The sequence below is a fragment of the Fukomys damarensis genome, unplaced genomic scaffold (assembly GCF_012274545.1).
Source record: "Fukomys damarensis isolate Sample0158 unplaced genomic scaffold, DMR_v1.0_HiC HiC_scaffold_23, whole genome shotgun sequence".
NCBI lineage: Eukaryota > Metazoa > Chordata > Mammalia > Rodentia > Bathyergidae > Fukomys > Fukomys damarensis.
In genome coordinates, this window is record NW_022900935.1 from 11,312,228 (window position 1) to 11,328,441 (window position 16,214).

General features: G+C 56.5%; 2 protein-coding genes and 1 long non-coding RNA gene across 10 annotated transcripts in view; 1 reads left to right on the top strand and 2 right to left on the bottom strand.

Annotated features, from left to right (window-relative positions):
• The window catches only part of LOC104863534, a 4,012-nt gene extending 2,892 nt beyond the window's left edge, over positions 1-1,120 (bottom strand). Inside the window, exon 1 of the mRNA XM_019207746.2 lies at positions 656-1,120. Coding sequence (XP_019063291.1) covers positions 656-771 — 116 coding nt within the window. The 5' untranslated portion in view covers positions 772-1,120. The remainder of the gene's footprint in view (positions 1-655) is intronic.
• A 570-nt stretch (positions 1,121-1,690) lies between these two features.
• Positions 1,691-16,214, top strand: part of Rap1gap (RAP1 GTPase activating protein) — a 45,292-nt gene continuing 30,768 nt past the window's right edge. For 7 of the 8 annotated variants that reach the window (XR_780602.1, XR_780603.1, XR_002025410.1 and 4 more), the window contains exon 1: positions 1,691-1,726. The gene's annotated coding sequence lies outside the window, so the exon portion shown is untranslated. Of the gene's footprint in view, positions 1,727-3,434; positions 3,609-16,214 lie in introns of those variants that run through there. The other variant, XR_780605.3, reaches the window with a different exon arrangement.
• Positions 10,346-16,214, bottom strand: part of LOC117287299 — a 12,275-nt gene continuing 6,406 nt past the window's right edge. The window contains exon 3 of the long non-coding RNA XR_004518533.1: positions 10,346-10,530. This is a non-coding gene — a long non-coding RNA (uncharacterized LOC117287299). The remainder of the gene's footprint in view (positions 10,531-16,214) is intronic.

Below are 16,214 nucleotides of genomic sequence, written 5' to 3' on the forward strand. Positions count from 1 at the left end.
CGCAGTCTTTCAGGAACTGTCGGCTCCTGGCTGCGCCTTCGCGCGGCGCGTGGGACCGGGAGTGTGCATGGCACGCCGTGTTGCCGGATCTGGGTGTGTTTGAGCGCGTGTCCCGTGTGCCCTGCTTGGTTGTCACTGTGCACGTGTGGGGATCGAGTGTAGGCTGGGATTGGGGGACGCGTGACTAGCAGCAGGACCGCTGATGCGCGTGCCCTGCGGAGGCCGGCTTGTGTGTGCACGTTCGTGTGAGTGCATGGATGGGTGTGTGGGGCGCCGGCAGTCAGGTGAGGCCCTGCTGGTGCCCCACTTGGCCTCTGGAGCCGATGGGTGCTCTCTTGCACCTGGGCACCCAGGCCACCCGACCTCGGGCTACAGCCTCCCAGGAGCCCCAGCTTGCTGTTTGGACCTGGAGGACTGAGGAGTGAGGGATCAGAGTGGCAACTGGTCCATCCTAGGGTCACTGTCCCTCCTGACCAGCTTAGAGGGTGCAGGGCAGGGGGATTCTTGCCCTAGGAGAGGTTTGGCAAATTGGAAAGTTGGGACACAGCCGGGGCCCAGGCGCCCCTCCTGGCTACCAAGACGTAGCTGAGGCCCTGACTCCCAGAGGGCAGAGGGGTCAGATGGTGCTGGGGTGTGGGGCCCTTGGGTCTCATACCTGGGTGTCGCTGGGGTGCAGTCAGTGCTCTCAGGGCTGTGGACCATGTGTCCAAGGAGCCTCCACAGGCCGCTCAGCCTCTCGGGACCCCAGAGAGGGACGAGTGGGTGGGACATAAAAGGGTTTCCTCCTTATCTGGGGATTTGTTGGCTGTCAGGTGGAGAGAGGGGAGCCTGGCCCAGGCCCCAGCTTCCTTGTCAGCTGACACTGAGGGGAAACCAGAGTGGGGTCCAGGTTTATTGTGTGCCCTTGGATGAGCCCAGCCTCTCTGGTCCCTTTCCTGCCTCCAGAGCCAACTTTTCTCCTCAGCTGACCCAGGATGCCCAGCCCTACTCCCAGAGGCACCCTCTAGCTGGCCCAGGCTTTGGCTCCCTCATCCCCTTTGCCCAGGGGCTATTTGTTGTCCCAACAGCCACCCAGCCTCTTGGCCCCCTGCTGAGCAGGAGGGTGGTGTCCCCTAGTCCACCCAACCCCAAGGTGCCCTTGAGCAGTGGGGTGAGACTCTAGGAGGGGGCACTGTCCACACTCGCCTGGAGGTGGGACTTTAGGTACATGGCAGTGCAGAGTCCAGGCACCCCTGAGCTCGTGGGGGCAGAGACCTGTGTGTTGGGGGCAGGTAGCCAGGAAGCTCTTGGTACGTCTCTCCCAGTTCCCCTCTGGGTGCCTGTGAGTGAGCTCGAGTGCTCGGACTGAGGTGGCTGTGGGTGTGGGGGGAGTGTGACCTTCTTCCTGCCTGCCACAGGCGGGAGACACCTGGCACACCTCAGCCAGTCCACCGCACCCATGGCCTTCCACTAACCCCAGACTGCGGGAGTCACACTGCCCTGCTCCATCTGTCCTGGGCCCACCCTGCTAACAGCCTGCGGCCCCTAACCTTCACTCTGTGACTCCACACCTTACCCTGTCCCTCACCTGGCACAGGGCCCTGCAGCCAAAGGAGCTGTGACTGCAATACCTACTTGGCCTCTGAGGGCCAGGGCCAGGTCAGGATGGTGAGAGGGCACCCCCTTACTACTGCCCCTTGCTGTGTTTCAGGGTGGACAGGTCCTCCTCCCCTCGACGGAGCCTGTGGTGAGTACTGGGAATGCTCAAGAGGGTCTGGGGACGCCTTCAACCTGTTCCCCCCTCCTGTAAGGCCGAGCTAGATCCACCAACCCTCCCACTACCATCTCTGAGATCTTGTCCTCAGCACCTACACTGTTCTTTCTGGAGCTCAGCCGCAGAGTCAGACAAATCATATTTAGAATTTAGCTCCACCACTGCCTGTGTAGCCCTTGGTGATTGATTTATTTTAGATGATATATTTATATTTATATATTTTGTTTATTTGTAGCCAGGGATGGAACTCAGGACCTTGTGCTTGCCAGGCAGGTGCAGTGCCGCTGAGCTACATCCCCAAGTCTTTTCAGTGATTTATTAATGTCTCTGATTCTCAGTTTTCTCATCTGTGAAATGTGGATTGAGTTGCCCATTTAATGCTAGGTGTGGTGGTGCAAGGCTGTAATCCCAGCTTCTCCTACTCAAGAGGCAGAGGCAAGTTTAAAGCCAGCCCGGGCAATTTAGCTGAGTTGTTATCACAAAATAAAAAATAGAAAGGGATGGGAATGTAGCTCAGCACTCCCTAGGTCCAATCCCTAGTACCAAAACAAACAAACAAACAAAATTTTTGAAAAAAATCTGTTTAGTGGAGGATTAGTTTGAAAAATCAAGGAAACAAACTGGGCCTATAAAGTTCCTGTCCTTTTTCTCTTTTTTCACCCTTACCACTTCACGGTAGTCTTTTCCCTGAACCCAGAACCTCTAGGCCGCCCTCAGACCCCCTCTGTAGCCTGACTCTGAGCTGTCCCCCTCTGGAGGAGGGAAGGGAGCGGCAGTGCCTGCATGTTCCCCACACCGAGAGGCAGTGAGCAGAGGGTGTCCTCACCCCAGCTTCCCTGGCACCAGCGTCACGCGGGCCTGCCCGGCAGCTCCTGCTGCCACTTCCCCTGCAGCTGGAGGGACCCCCAGTGGCTCCAGCTTCTGCTTCCTGCCCTGCTGAGGGCTTCCTGGGGGCAGCAGGCCCTGTGGTGCCCCCAGCTGCTGGGAGACGCCTGTCTGCCACCAGAGCCCCACCAGAGCCCCTGGGAAGCCACACCCGGGGCGGGAGCACACGGGGTGTTTAGGCCGAGCCTTTTCATTTCCCTTTGATGCCCCCTGTGCAGGCTGGGGCCAGTTGCTCTCCCTTTCTGAGCTGTATCTGCTGCTGCCACGGCCAGGGGTCTGAGTCTCTTGCACACAAGACGGTGTGCTGTGCCCAGAGCAGGAGCAGAGTCGGGGAGATAGAGACAGAGGAGGAAGATGCTGCCTTTTCCCATGAGGACCTCAATAATATCACCCAACCCCTGCTAGGTATTATTGGGTGATTGGGATGTGCCCTCACACATAGCCTTGACCACATCTCTGAGTCAGGGACTCTTCTGTCCAACTATAGGTGACAGTAAAGAGGCGCAGAGTGGGAAAGTCATTCGTCCAAGGTCACACAGCACAAGCTGGGCTTGGTGGTGCAGGCCTGTAATCCCAGCACTTGGGAGGCTGAGGCAGGAGGATCGCTGTGAGTTCGAGACCAGCCTGGGCTACATAGTGAGTTCCAGGTCAGTCTCACCTGCCCAGTGAGACCCTGTCTCAAAAAAGAAAAAAAGAAAAAGTCACACAGCACAGAGATGAGATTTGAACCTTGATCTTCCAGACTCTGCACAGCCCGACTCAACTCACTTTATCCCAAGACCTCCAGGCCACAGAAAGGGTCTGAACAAGGGCTGTTCTTGAGGGAAAACTTGGAATTGGAGAGGTGACCCAGAGGTCCACCATGCCCTGGTGCTCGCTTTGGCTGCACAAATATTAAAATTGGGATACCTGAACCAAGAGTTAGATGTAAGGACTACAGGCTGATAACTGAGCAGCTGTGTGCTTTCGGGTAAGTCCCCTTCTCTCTCTGGGCCTCCATGGACACCGGTGAAAGAAGAATCCCAGGTCCTCTGGACACTCCCCATTACCCACAATGCCATGCTCTGAGCCCGCCTCCCCCGAGTTGCTGTCCAAGGTGCTAACCCAGGGCCTTCCCTCCCCAATCCAGAAGCCAGTTGTTCTGTCCTAAACCTGTACCCTGGGTCTATTTATCACTGCACAATGGTCAGTGGTGGCCATTCTGAGCAGCAGTGACGTCTCCCTAGCACTCAAGGCCTGTCGCCCCCTCCCTTCCAGTGGGGGCTCACTCCTCGGTGCCCCGAATGGCCAAGGGGTCCCAGCTAGCAGGTTCACCATGGTTTTACTCTCGTGCGCTCTTCCCTCCATACCCCTCCATGTCTGCAAGCCCTGCCATGCTCTGGCCTCTTCCTCCATGAGCCCACATCCCCCGTTCCAGACCCTCAAACGCCGTCCTGCTGTTCACCATTCCCCTGTGTCGGAGATCACTCCTGGGGAGTCTGGACCCTCCGTGTGAACTTGTGCGGCCCTGGGCAGGTCACGCCCCCCTCTCTGAGTCCCCTTGGTGCTCACCGCTGTTGGTGGACTGGCTACTTCACGGAGGTGACTAAGGGGACCTGGGTGTGTCCAGATCGCCTCAAGACATGAGGCAGCTCCGAGAAGGAGTCTCTTGGTTGCTTGGGGCTTGACCTCATGATGCTCAGCACAGGTCCCTCTGCCAGGCTGTGCCCTTCCTTTCCTCTGTCCTCACATGGTTCTTGTAGAGCCTGGTAAACGGTTTATGGCTGTGGAATTGAATCCAATGTGTTCCGAAAGCAGAGCAGTGAAACTTTGTCAGCAGTCTGAGAAAGCTTCCTGGAGGAGGTGAGAGTCACCTCACTGCCTTTTAAAACAAACCTTAAGAGGCTGGGGCTTGGATCACAAGAGCAGTGGGGCTCGGGAGAGGCCAGAGGTGATCGAGGGTGGGTTCCCCCACTCCCACCCTTCTGCTGGGGACTGCAGAAGAGGGGAGCTCAGGGAAGAGCATGGGGGAGAGGAGGGAGGCCCTGTGGAAGGGGCTTGGGAGGAACTCTGTTTCTCAGCCCTAAAGAGTCCCAGTCCAGAGGGGGAGCGGGCATTTAGGATGGTTCAGGAGGAGGAGGTGAGAGGTGTGGGGGTGGCAAGGTGGGTTTTCCCAGAGCAGGGGTTTCCGAGAGCACCTCTTGGAAGAGGAGAGGCAGCTTTGGCCTTCAAACTGGGTGCCTGGGAGGAGGAGACAGGACCTGGCAAGGGCAGGGTGTTGTGTTGAGCTGTGGCCTCAGCCCTGTAGGTTGGCCTCAGTGTCCCCACTTGGGAGGCCAAAGTCAAGACTAAAGACAGTGAAGGCTCTGGCCCCAAATCACCCAGCTGGCAAGGGCTGGATTTGAATCTCTCTCTTGGAATGATTGTGTTTTGGTCAGAGATGGAGGAGATTTTAGGTATGGGTGAGGGAATAGGAAAGTGACGTGGCCTGGAATTCCCCAAAACGGCAGTCACTGCCCTGCCCTGTGTGTCCCACTGGGAGGTCACTGAGATGTCCCTCTCATGACAATATTAGTGCCAATTGCTCCCCTATGTGGGACACATCCTATGTCCTGGGAACTGGGCCAGGTGCTGCAGTGCCAGTGTTCTTTCCATCTTGACACTAGCCTTACAGAGCAGGGGCTATCCCTGCCTCTCCCCATTGTACAGATGAGGAAACCAAGGCCCAGTGTGGGGAGGTGACTGCCTCTGGGCATGCTGCCAGTGAGTGGTAAACCAAGACTGCCACAAGGGCAGCCTGCACCCGAGCCTTGGAAGCTGCTGGGCTGAGTGGTGGGCTTAGGGGGGTGGCCCTGTCCTCAGTGGCTCCCTCCCTGGGGACCTGTGTGCTGCTGCAGGAAGCACAAGGCTGGCCTCATTACAAGCTCTGAAATGCCAGGCAGCATGGCCCACTGGGCCTCCTCATCTATTATGCATCTGGTGGGCAGCCCCCGGTGTGCAGCTGGCAGAGCACAGACCAGGGAGCTGGCAGCCGCCTCCTGAGCTCACACCTGTCACCACCCTCTGGGTAGGGACCTGCAAGGCAGATGCCAAGGCAGCACCTGCCCATTGCCCCAGCCCAGCTAGAATGAGATGGTCCCATTGGGGACTGGGGCATGGATGCTGGTCCTGAGCCCACTGACCTACCCAGCCTAGCAGCCTTCCCGAGAGGGGCTGGGACTGTGGTTGAGCCACTGCCTGCTGTATGTAGGCTTGGTTCTCAGCACTGCAGAGCCGGTGGGCAGTGAGACAGGCCAGTCCTCCCCAAGAAATCTTGCTTTGGCAAGTACTTTGCCTTTCTGAGCCTCAGCTTCCTCATTTGTAAACTGGGGATTGGGGCGACAGACCCTCAGTAAACAGACACGAAGCCCAACTTGAGTGGGTGCCTGACTTTCAGAGCAGGGCTACATGCTTCGCAGAAGTGGTCCTTCCCGAGGTTTTGTTATGAGCCAGGCTGAGTTCCAACGCACTCTGCACACATGGTCGAATTTCATCATTGCCAAGCTAGAACCATTGTTATTCCTGGGTAAGGGTTGAGGCAGAAATGCTAAGGATCTGCTCAGGGTCTCTTGGCAAAGCTTCGATTTGAACCGAAGTCATGCTAGCCTGTTTCTCACCTTGTGCTGAGTGGCTGGAGGAGGAGAGAATCATCAGACTTCTTAGAAGGAGTATTCGCACCAAACTTGAAGAATGAGAGGAGCCAGCCATTAAAAGACCTTGTGGGGGTGGAATGGGAGTGCCAGAACAGGAATAGTTGGTGCAATGGCCCTGAGGCAGGAATCGGTTTAATATGTACTGTGGATAGTGGGAGACCATAGTCAAGTGAAGTAAGAGGCAGATTTTGAGAGTGGGGAGGTAACCAAATTAGCCAGGATCTTGCAGGTAGGATAGGAGTTGAGCTATGTCAGTGACTGACATGTAGAACCACCGAGTCTCAGACTGACTCCTGGCTTTATAAAATCTTAGAGAATTTGAACCTCCTGGAATCTTTGGAAATGAAAGGGTCTTTGGAAATGAAGAGATACCCCTTACAGCCTCCCACTTAGCAAGGAACCCCTTCTTTAATTCATGACCCTTTAAAAGAAGCTGAGAAAAATACCTCTTCATTTTCAGTGGCTTCACAGATCTCTCGGCACCCAGCATCCTGAGTTGAGCCCAGCTGCTTGACTTCCTCGTGGCAGAAGCTCACTGCCCCCGGTGCAGCCCATGCCATTGCTGGGTAGCTCAGATGGGTGTCAGTGCTCCTTCTTTTGAGAGCCTGCGGCCTGAGTCTCAGCGCCACCGCTGCGCCCCCACCACACAGCCTCCCTCCCAGGAGCTGAGAGTGGAGACCATACATCCCCTTCCCAGGCCACGCATTGCTCCTGCTGCCTTCTGCCTTCATCTTCTGTTTAGCCCTGCTGTTTCCCTGAAGCCCTGAAGCCTCAGCCACTGTCGCTGTCCCTCCCTGTCCACCCCTTCAGTGTGTGGGGGCTCCTGGGTGAGCCTAGACAGAGACCCCTCTGCTGGGAAGCTTCCCTGTAGCTGTGAGAGACCAGAGGAAAATTCCCTGCAGGCAGGGCTGTTCCTGTGGCTGCCACTCTTGCTGTGTGGCTTTGGGAAGTAGGGCCCCATCTCACCGTGCACAGCACCCGCTGCCCGTCCTCAGCCATAAAGAGCAGGCTCTTGTGCTCTGAGGTCCTGGCCCAAGGACCTCACCCTACACCCTGCTGATGCCCAGTCTCTGGGTGGTGCTGAGCTGTGCAGTTAGCTAGATTGGAGTTCAGATACCCACCCTACCTTTCCCTCACTTGCTGTGTGCCTTACGCATTCTCCTTTGCCTCTCTGAGCCTCAGGTTGTCCGTAACCATAGAAACACGATTGCTTAGAATGAGTCCAGTGTGGGCCTCAGTGCATCTTGAGAGAAAAGACTCATTCATTTAAGAGCGACTCTGTAGTGGTGGAGTGTTAGGCCCCACGCGGCTGGTTAAGGACGGTCTTTCCAAACATCTCAGACCCACGCAAGCCTTTCATGAGCTCAGCGTCTTAAATAGTTGTGCGTTTGTTCAGCAGATTAATTCAACAAGCAATAGTGTGGGCTGCTCTAACAGCCAAGGCTGTGTGGTCACGGGGTGGGGACAGTAGAGAAAGTCACCCCCTCGTGGAGTCCTCAGTCTAGAGGGGGAGCTGAAGAGAGGATGTTCTCTGGTGGTGACAAGTGCTGATCAGGGACATGGGAGGGGTGCTCGGAAGGGCATCCTCCATGCCTAGGAATCTGGGAGGCTTCTTGGAGGAGGCGGCTCGGCAGCACAGTGACAGAGTGCAAGTGAGAGATCCAGTGCCGGAGAAAGCTTCAGGTCAGCAGGAGGTCAGCAGCATGGCTGGGAAGGGGAGCTCAGCCTGGCAGGTGAGGGCAGCAGACTAGGGCCTGCCCCTGCCCCCTGCTGTCCTCCCCCCTCCAGGACAGGCTCCATGACACTGAGCCAATCCGAGTGCCTGGCCCTGCCATCGGCAGTTGGGCAACTTTTCTGGGCCTCAGTTTCAACACCTTCGAGATGAGGCCGATTCATGTACCACCTTTCGGACCGATGTGGGGTTAAACGAAGCAAACAGTGTGTGTCAAGGCCTAAGACCAGGGCCTAGCACAGTGCGAGTGCCCCATGGATGCCAGCTCTTGTGGCTTTGCCCTTGTTGTCACTGTTGTCCTCTGCTGGGCCGGCAGAGGGTGGGTAAGACTGCCGGTGACGAGACCCCTGCATGGAGCACGTGTCCCATTGTGGCACCGGGCACTGGGTGGAGAGCACGGGCCCCAGAGCCTGGCAACCTTGTGCCAAGTCCCAGCCCTTGCCTTGCTGGCCTCGGTTTCTTCCTTTGTGCAGTGGGTACATGAGAAGGCCCAACTGCACATCATGGGAGCACCAGGAGGAGGAGCTCAGCAAGGGCCGCCCCAGGCCACCAGTGCAGCTGTTTCTGACTGAGGACCGCAGGAGGGGAGAAGGTGGGGCCCAGGTGTCCTGGAAATAACACTCTTCCCAGTGTGCTCTGACACTGTGATGGGCTGCGGGCCTGTGAGGCTAGATCATTTGCCCTAGTCCCATTGTTTGCCGTGTGGCCTTGGGCTTAGCCTTTGTGAATCTGTTTCCATGCATGCAAAGAGAGGTAGTGTCCACCTCATAGGATTCTCTCAAGGCATCCCCTGGACATTTGTTCACTCAGCAAATACAAATTCTAGCTGTGTGCCACAAAATTCATCTGTGAAGGCAGGAGACGGCAGAGGGCTGACAGGCGTGGTCCCTGGCCTGGGGCAGGCCCCCTGCTAGTGTGGGAGACAGGTGTCACTGAGCAGGCAGGCATGGGTAATTGTGGAGGGGCAGGGGAGTGAGTGCCAGGCAGTCTGAAGGGCCCGCTTTGCTGAGGCCTGAGTAGGAGGGACCTGGCAGTAGGCACAGTGGCCAGTCAGAGGGGAGAGTGTGTGAGGGATCTGAGGAAGGTGCCTGGGACTTGTCGGCCTGTGAGAAGCATCAGGAAGCTGGCTGTGCAGGCAGAAGCTGGCCCTTAAGAGCTGGGGGAGCTGCAGGGCTGGGGCCTGCTGCAGGCAGAGCCAGGCGGCCAGTCTGGAGCCCAGCTGTCTTTCTCGGCTTCCCAGAGGGTGCTGTGGTCTGGCACAGAGCCCCTGGGCTTGTACTGGGGGAAGAACAGGGTAAGGGGGCTGGAAACCTAAGCCTGCCCTCCTCCAACCCCAGCCAGTTTAGGCAGTGGGCCCTGGAATGCCTCAGCTATTCCCAGCCCACCTGTCCACGAGGCCAGAGGTCTGAGATGACCCCTTACACACGCAGACACACACATGCACACGCCCATGCCTACACACATTTCCTGCTCACACTCACAGGCTTGGTGCTGTGCAGACAGCTGCATCCTGAGCGTAAACTCACACACATGTGTTCATTCATGCACCAGATCAGAATTGATCCTTGAATAAAAACAGACCAGGGCAGCCCCATTTCTACAAGGAGACTGATTGTGGTCTAATGATCACACCACGAAATGTGCAAACCAAACTGATAGGTCTGTGCTGGCTTCTGGGAAAGCCGGTGTGAGTGTGGGGAGGGGGTTCCGGAAAGACTGAAGACAGAAGTAGCATGTGAGGTGTTTCGGGGCAGGTGGGGAAGGTGTGACGGATGCTCTCAGTGTGTGCAAAGGCCTGAAGGTGGGAGGGAGCAGGAGGCCATGGATGAGGTGGGAGAGCTGGGCAGGGTGGGGTAGACACAAAGGGCCTCATGGGCCACGTGAGGCCCCTACCCTCGCCCTGCACGAAGTGGGAAGACTTCAGGCAGGCAGGTGGCGTGATCAGTTCCAAACACTCCGGCACACAAGCCCACGCACATCCAGACACAAGCGTTTCTGCTCCCACATCCACTTCCGTTCTCCCAGGCCTCCCTGCACAACCTCCCACGGAGTCACACCCCATGTCATCAGGCAGAGCTGCTGCAGGAACTGGGAGCCGTCTCCAACAGATGGCGGATGCCCACCCCGCCACTTGGTGCTTCTGAAGGCCACAGCACTGGCCCAGCCCTGACTGGCTGTCTGTACACTGGCCTGGGGGCCCACAACCCAGCACACGTGTGCAGTCACAGCCTCTTCGCCGGGTGCCCAGAGGCGGCTGGTGCTGTAATGTGGGCTCACGGAATTCTTCCGGAAGCCTGCGGGAAGGTTAGCAACACCATTTTACAGTGGAGGAAACTGAGGCTCAGACGAGGAAGAGACTCACCCCAGGGTGCACGTCTAGAGCTTGACACTGGCGGGACTCAGGGTCAGGACTTCCGGGTGTGTTCATTGGCCCACGAGGTCTACGCATCCCACATCTGTCCAGGCTGTCATGGAGACAGTGCTTGTGCCTGTGACAAGTGACAGGTGACGTTGGAGGCCCGATTCTTCTGAAACAGGTTGATCTGGTTGAAAGTTATTTAGAGCTCCAGGGAAGAGGCTGGCCCAGGATACCTGCCGGTGACCCTGAGGCCTGGGGGTAGCATTAGGGCTGGGCCGGGCATCCACCATCCTGGGGCAGGAAGCATTTGCATTCACAAATGAGGGGCACAGCCCTGTTCCCCACGGGTGAGCCCCAGGTGGCCTGGCTCCCAGGACTGCTGGGATTCAAGGACACAGCCCTCTGACCCCTGCCTGTGCCATTTTGTCCTACCTGCCCTCCTCCCTGCTCTACAGAGCAGGCTGCCTACTGGAGGGAAAACTGTGGAGACTCTGAGGTCAGTCAGAGCTGGCTTTGTCACTGCTGCCTAGGGCAGTTGGTCAGGATGTCTGGTTGCCTTTGGTGTTAACTTTTCACCCTTGGAATCAGGGGTAAATAATCCATTCCTGTCAAGGTGATTAGAAAAGGTAAAGGAGTAGGGAGTCAGGACCGAGCTGAGTCATTGGATGTACTCAGTTTTTGCTTTTATTGGCTGGATTTTTTTTTTTTTTTTTTTTTTTAAGAGACAGGGTCTTGCTGTGTTTCCCAGTCTGGCCTTCACTTCCTGGGGTCAAATGATCCTTCTACCTCAGCCTCCCCAGTAGCTGGGAATACAGGTGTGTGCCACTGTGCCTGGCTTTTGAGGGTTTTATTGTTTCAGTACAGTGGGTTGAACCCAGGAAGAGCTAAGCCATATCCCTAGACCTTCTTTATTTTTTATTTTGAGACAGGGATCATGAAGTTGCCCAGGTTGTGCTTGAACTCACAATCCTCCTGCCTCAGGCTCCTATAGCTGGAATGACAGATGTGTGCCACCATACCAGGTTTTAAAGGTGCTGTGTTTTATGATACCGGGAATTGAACCCAGAGCCTTCACACTGACCTATATCCCCAGCCCTTCTAATTTTTTTCTTTTTTTGAGATAGGGTCTCTCAGTAGTTGCCCGGGCTCAGCTACAACTCCATCCTCTTATGTCAGCCTCCCAAATAGCTGGGAGCAGAGACATGTGCTTGCCTCCCTGCCCAGCTGCTTCAGGGTTTTTATCGTGTGTGTGTGTGTGTGTGTGTGTGTGTGTGTGTGTGTGTGTGATTGTATGTGTGTATTTGTTTGTTTGTTGAAACAGGGTCTTGCTATAAAGTTCAGGCCGGCCTTGACCTCACTATGTAGCCCAGGCTGGCCTCAAACTCTAAGCAGTCCTCCTGCCTCAGCTGATTAAATAGGTGTACTCCATCATGCCTGGCTGTTTGAGGTTTTTGATTACCCAAAAATCTTCAATTATTTGATTACAGAAATAAGTTTTTATTATAAAAAATTCAAATGATGCAGAAAAATATGTGTCTTAGCAGAAGTTCTGAGACCCTGCTTCTCAGAGACAAGTCATGTAAATGTCTATGTGTCATTTACAATTTTTGCACATAAGATTTGGGGTTTTTTTGTTTTTAGTTTTAGTTTTTGTTTTTTTCAGACAGGGTCTCACTAGGTAGTCCAGGCTGGCCTCGAAATCCTGGCAATCCGTCTGCCTCAGCCTTCCAAGTGCTGGGATTATAGGCGTGTGGTACCACACCCGGCTACTACTATCTCATTTTGCAGATGAGGAAACCAAAGCTCAGAGAAGAGAAGCAACTTGGAGGAGACCAAGGTCCCTCCACAAGGAAAAGTCCTCCTCCAGGACTGTTTCCATCCAGGCCTGGGTGGACCCAGTTCCCAGTTGCTGTCCCCCCTTTCACCCTCTGTAGGATGCTGAGCTGACCTTCGTGTCATCTGGTCTGAGATCAGACTTTCAGTGGAGAAACTGAGGCTTGGAGAGGTTACGGTGACTGAATCCTGCGTGCATATGATTTAGAGGCAGTGCCGGGACTTCTTATTGTCTTCAGTTAGGAGGAAGTGGCCTTATCCTTCTCCAGGAGTTTGGCTTTGGTGACCCAGCAGCAAAGACTTGTGCTCAGCAGCCTGGCCCAGAGCCCTGGAGGTGGCAGTCCCCAGCTTCAACCCCAACTGGGGCTGGTACACGGCAGGGATGGATTAAACTAGGCCTCAGCATTGGAGGCCTCGTCCTGGGTGGATATCATTGGGGCTCCACTTTGAGGGGAGTAGACCCAGTTCACACCCCTCTGAGGCTGACACCCAGCACCACTGTCTGACCCCAAGTGGCCCCCAAGTGGCCGGACGTGTGCTCTGACTGAGAGTAGAGATGGAGTGCAGGGCATGGGCAGAGAGTACACAGCAAAGGGATGTGGGGAGCTCAGAGAAGGGAGACTCCAGCTGTGGAGGCTGGAGGTCAGCAGCGTCGGGGGCGGGCAGCATTGTGGCCGCTGTAATGCCACGTGTGGGTGACGGGTGCTGGAAAGGGCACCTAGCGCTCCTTGCTAAATGGGGGAAGGGTGGGGCAGCACGTGGCAGTCACATCAGCGGAGCTGACATGGCTGGAGTGTTCTGGGCCCCAGTGGATGGGAGGTGGGGGACACCTAGGCTTGAGCTTCAGAACGTAGACCCGTCTCCTGCCCTGTGTTCCTGGGGAGGCTGCTGGGCCGTTAACAAACTGGAGTGCAGAGCGGGCCGAGCAGCAGGAGTTACTCTGCAGCAGGAAGGGTCCCCAAGGCTGGGTCACCATAGCTGCCCACCTCCTCCCTGCCCAGGTGCATGGAGGAGCTGCACTAGAATCCACGGGGACTTGGGAGGGTGAGCCACGTGGATAGGCGGGTGGCAGGCCGGGTCCCCAGGTGCTGCACTGGGGCGGAGCTGTCCTGACCTCCTCTCTGGGTGCCAACAGGCTGTTTGCTCAGGAGGCCACCACCTGGCCCAGCTCCGGGATCCGGGTGTCTGGGCCCTCTGCCAGCCCCACCAGCCACTTTCCACTCACCCACTCCACCCAGCGTGGAGTCCCAGGCCCTTCTTCCCCTGTCTCTGAGGACCGATCCTGAAGCCTCGGCATGTTCATCTCTGACTTGGGGGATGACACCAGCAACACCCCACCTTCTGGTTCTTGTCCAAAGGACTAAATGATTTCACACCTTCCACGTAACTGAGTTGCTCCTGTCCCTTCCCCCATGCCATCCACAGGATCCCTTCTGTCCTGGCTGAGGTCAGCAGGAGAGCCTGGGTCTGTGTTCCTGGGGTGAGGGGCAGGCCTTGGGCCTCACTTTGGAAACCTACTCACCTGGCTACCCAGGCTGCCTTCCCTGGTGCCTCAGCAGAAGCAGCCATGGAGAGGGGCAGTGCCAGATGGTTGAGCTCAGAAAACAATGGGCCTCTATGACCCCCTAGGATGGGCCAGTTCCATAGTACCTGGCTTTGGTTTCAGATGAGTCCCCTCAGATCCAATGCTTGAGGCTCGTAGCTGGAAATTCCAACCGCTTCAAGCCCCATCCCTGGAGGAGCGAGCAGGAGTACACCCCACACTCCCTTCCCATCCACCATGTTACCACCAGGGGGTGGCACCATCTCATGGAGACCTGGGAAACCCAAGGACCTGGCCTTGGGCCTCCCTTTCCTGACCTGTGCTGATCAGTGCCAGGCTGCCCTGAGCCCCTCAGGCCACTGTCTTGGGATGGCCCCCCACAGGTCTTTCTTGGCTGTTTGTTACTGCTGGCCCCTTGTCTGCCCTCCAGACCACCTGTGTGTGCCGGGTCACAGTCTCCCTGCCCTGCTGGCCATAGGTCACTGCTCTGGCACCAGCATTCCACCTGATCAAGTTGCATTTCAAAGCATGGATGGTTCACTGGGCAGAAATGAGGCAAGGGACCCCCTGCAGAGGGGACTCAGCGAAGGCTTTTCCGGTGAGCGGCACAGCGCCTGTGGAGGACACGTGCAGCTTAGAGAGGCAGGGACATAGTGGCACGGGCAGGACAGCAGCAGAGAGACTCGAAATCTGGGTTGCAAGGTTGCCAGGCTCAGCTGGGGACCTCCACCGGGGTGGATGAAGGTCTGACACATGGGACAGCCCGGTGCCCAGAAGGCTGGGTTCCCATGAGGGTGGCAGACAAGAATCACAGCGATGGCTGCTCAGTGCCTCACAACCACCCTGTGAAGGGGGCCCATGACTGCTTACTTCGCAGATGAGAGAGCAGACAGGGCCCTCCCACTGCCCTCCAGCTGGCTCCCAGGTGGGATGCGCCCCAGGGAGGCATGGGCCGCCTGCCCTCAACATCCCCTAGCTGTCTCCCCCACTTGTCTGGTTCAGGCCCTGCTGTTTGGTTGAATGTGAAGTCCCCCGAGATTCCCTGCTCTTGTGCAAGCCCTGGGTTCTCATCCCTGATCTGCTTTCCCCTCGCTGGTCACCTCCAGGTAGTGCTTTAACCCTTCAAACCTCAGTTTGCCCTTCTGGGAATTGGGGATCCTAGTCCCTGCCTTATCTCCCACTCCAGTTCCGGTGAGGGCCCCAGGAGAGAACAGATAAGGAGGGCTTTTGAAAAGTACAAAGAGCTGCACTCATGAAGCAGGATTATTATTGTTACCTTGATGCAGAGATAAGGGAGGGGGAGGAGGCCCAGTGACAGTTGCCAAGAAACCTGGGAGCTGTCAGCAACGGCTTCTGTCTGGCCCAGCCCACTCAGGAGCAGGCCCTGCCCCCCATTCTGCTACCTGGCCCTTTCCCAGGGAAAGCAGGGTACTCTGGGAGGGAGGGGAATTGGGCCAGCTGGCTGGTGGCCATAAGGCCACAGGGGCTGGAGGTGACCCCAGAATGTGCCTGGCACAGATTCCAACTTGGCTTCGGTTTTCTCTGTGACCTTGGGCAAGTCACCCCTTTGGCTGCTGCGAGAGGTGGGCAGGTGTCCAGACCAGACGGGGCAGGATCCCCACAGGACCGAGGGAAGACACTGGCGGTGGAACCTGGGGCTGCAACAGGGAGGTCACTGTGGGCAGAGACCAAGTGACAAGTCCGAGGGCTCGAGTTGAGAGCGGCTGGTACGTGCATAGTGAAATGAACCCCAGGCTGGAGTCCAGCCTCCGCACCGCCCTTTCCCCGGCGTGACCTCGGCCTTGTTTAACCTCAGTGCACCTCAGTTTTCTCATCTGGATAAAAGGTTCATAAAGTCTCATCTCCGAAAGCCAGTACAGTGATGGAGTAAGACAATACCCACATAAAATGTAGAGTGCTGGGCAGATGTGACTGCGGTCGTGGTGGGGGTGGGCTGGGGGACAGCTCTGCCTGTCCTGGCGTGTGCTGGGCTCCTCCCTGCTGTGGCAGGTGGAGGAAGAAGAAAAGACATTTTAAGCTGAGCTCTGCCATAGCGTCCGGAAGGGTTTTGGGAGAAGTAGGGAGGGGATGCTCCTATGTGAATGGAATGGTAGCAACCAGGAGAGGATAGGTTGGATTAGGAGAGAGAGGCTAGGGACAGAGAGGTTCCTTTTCATGGAGAGGGAGGTGCTGGCCGAGTGGGGGCGGTCTGCAGAGGCCAGAGACAGAGGGGACTGTAGTGGTGGGCTAGAAGGGTGGGCCAGGGGGCTTCGGGGAGCATAGGGAGAGGCTGAGTAAAAAAAAAAAGAAGAAAGAAAAAGAAACAAGTTTTATTGAGCAGGGGATTTAGCTCAGCAGTTCTGCCACCTACCTCACCAGCACCAGGACCCGAGAGTTCAATCCCCAGTACCAAAAAAAAAAAAAAAAAAAAAAATTTT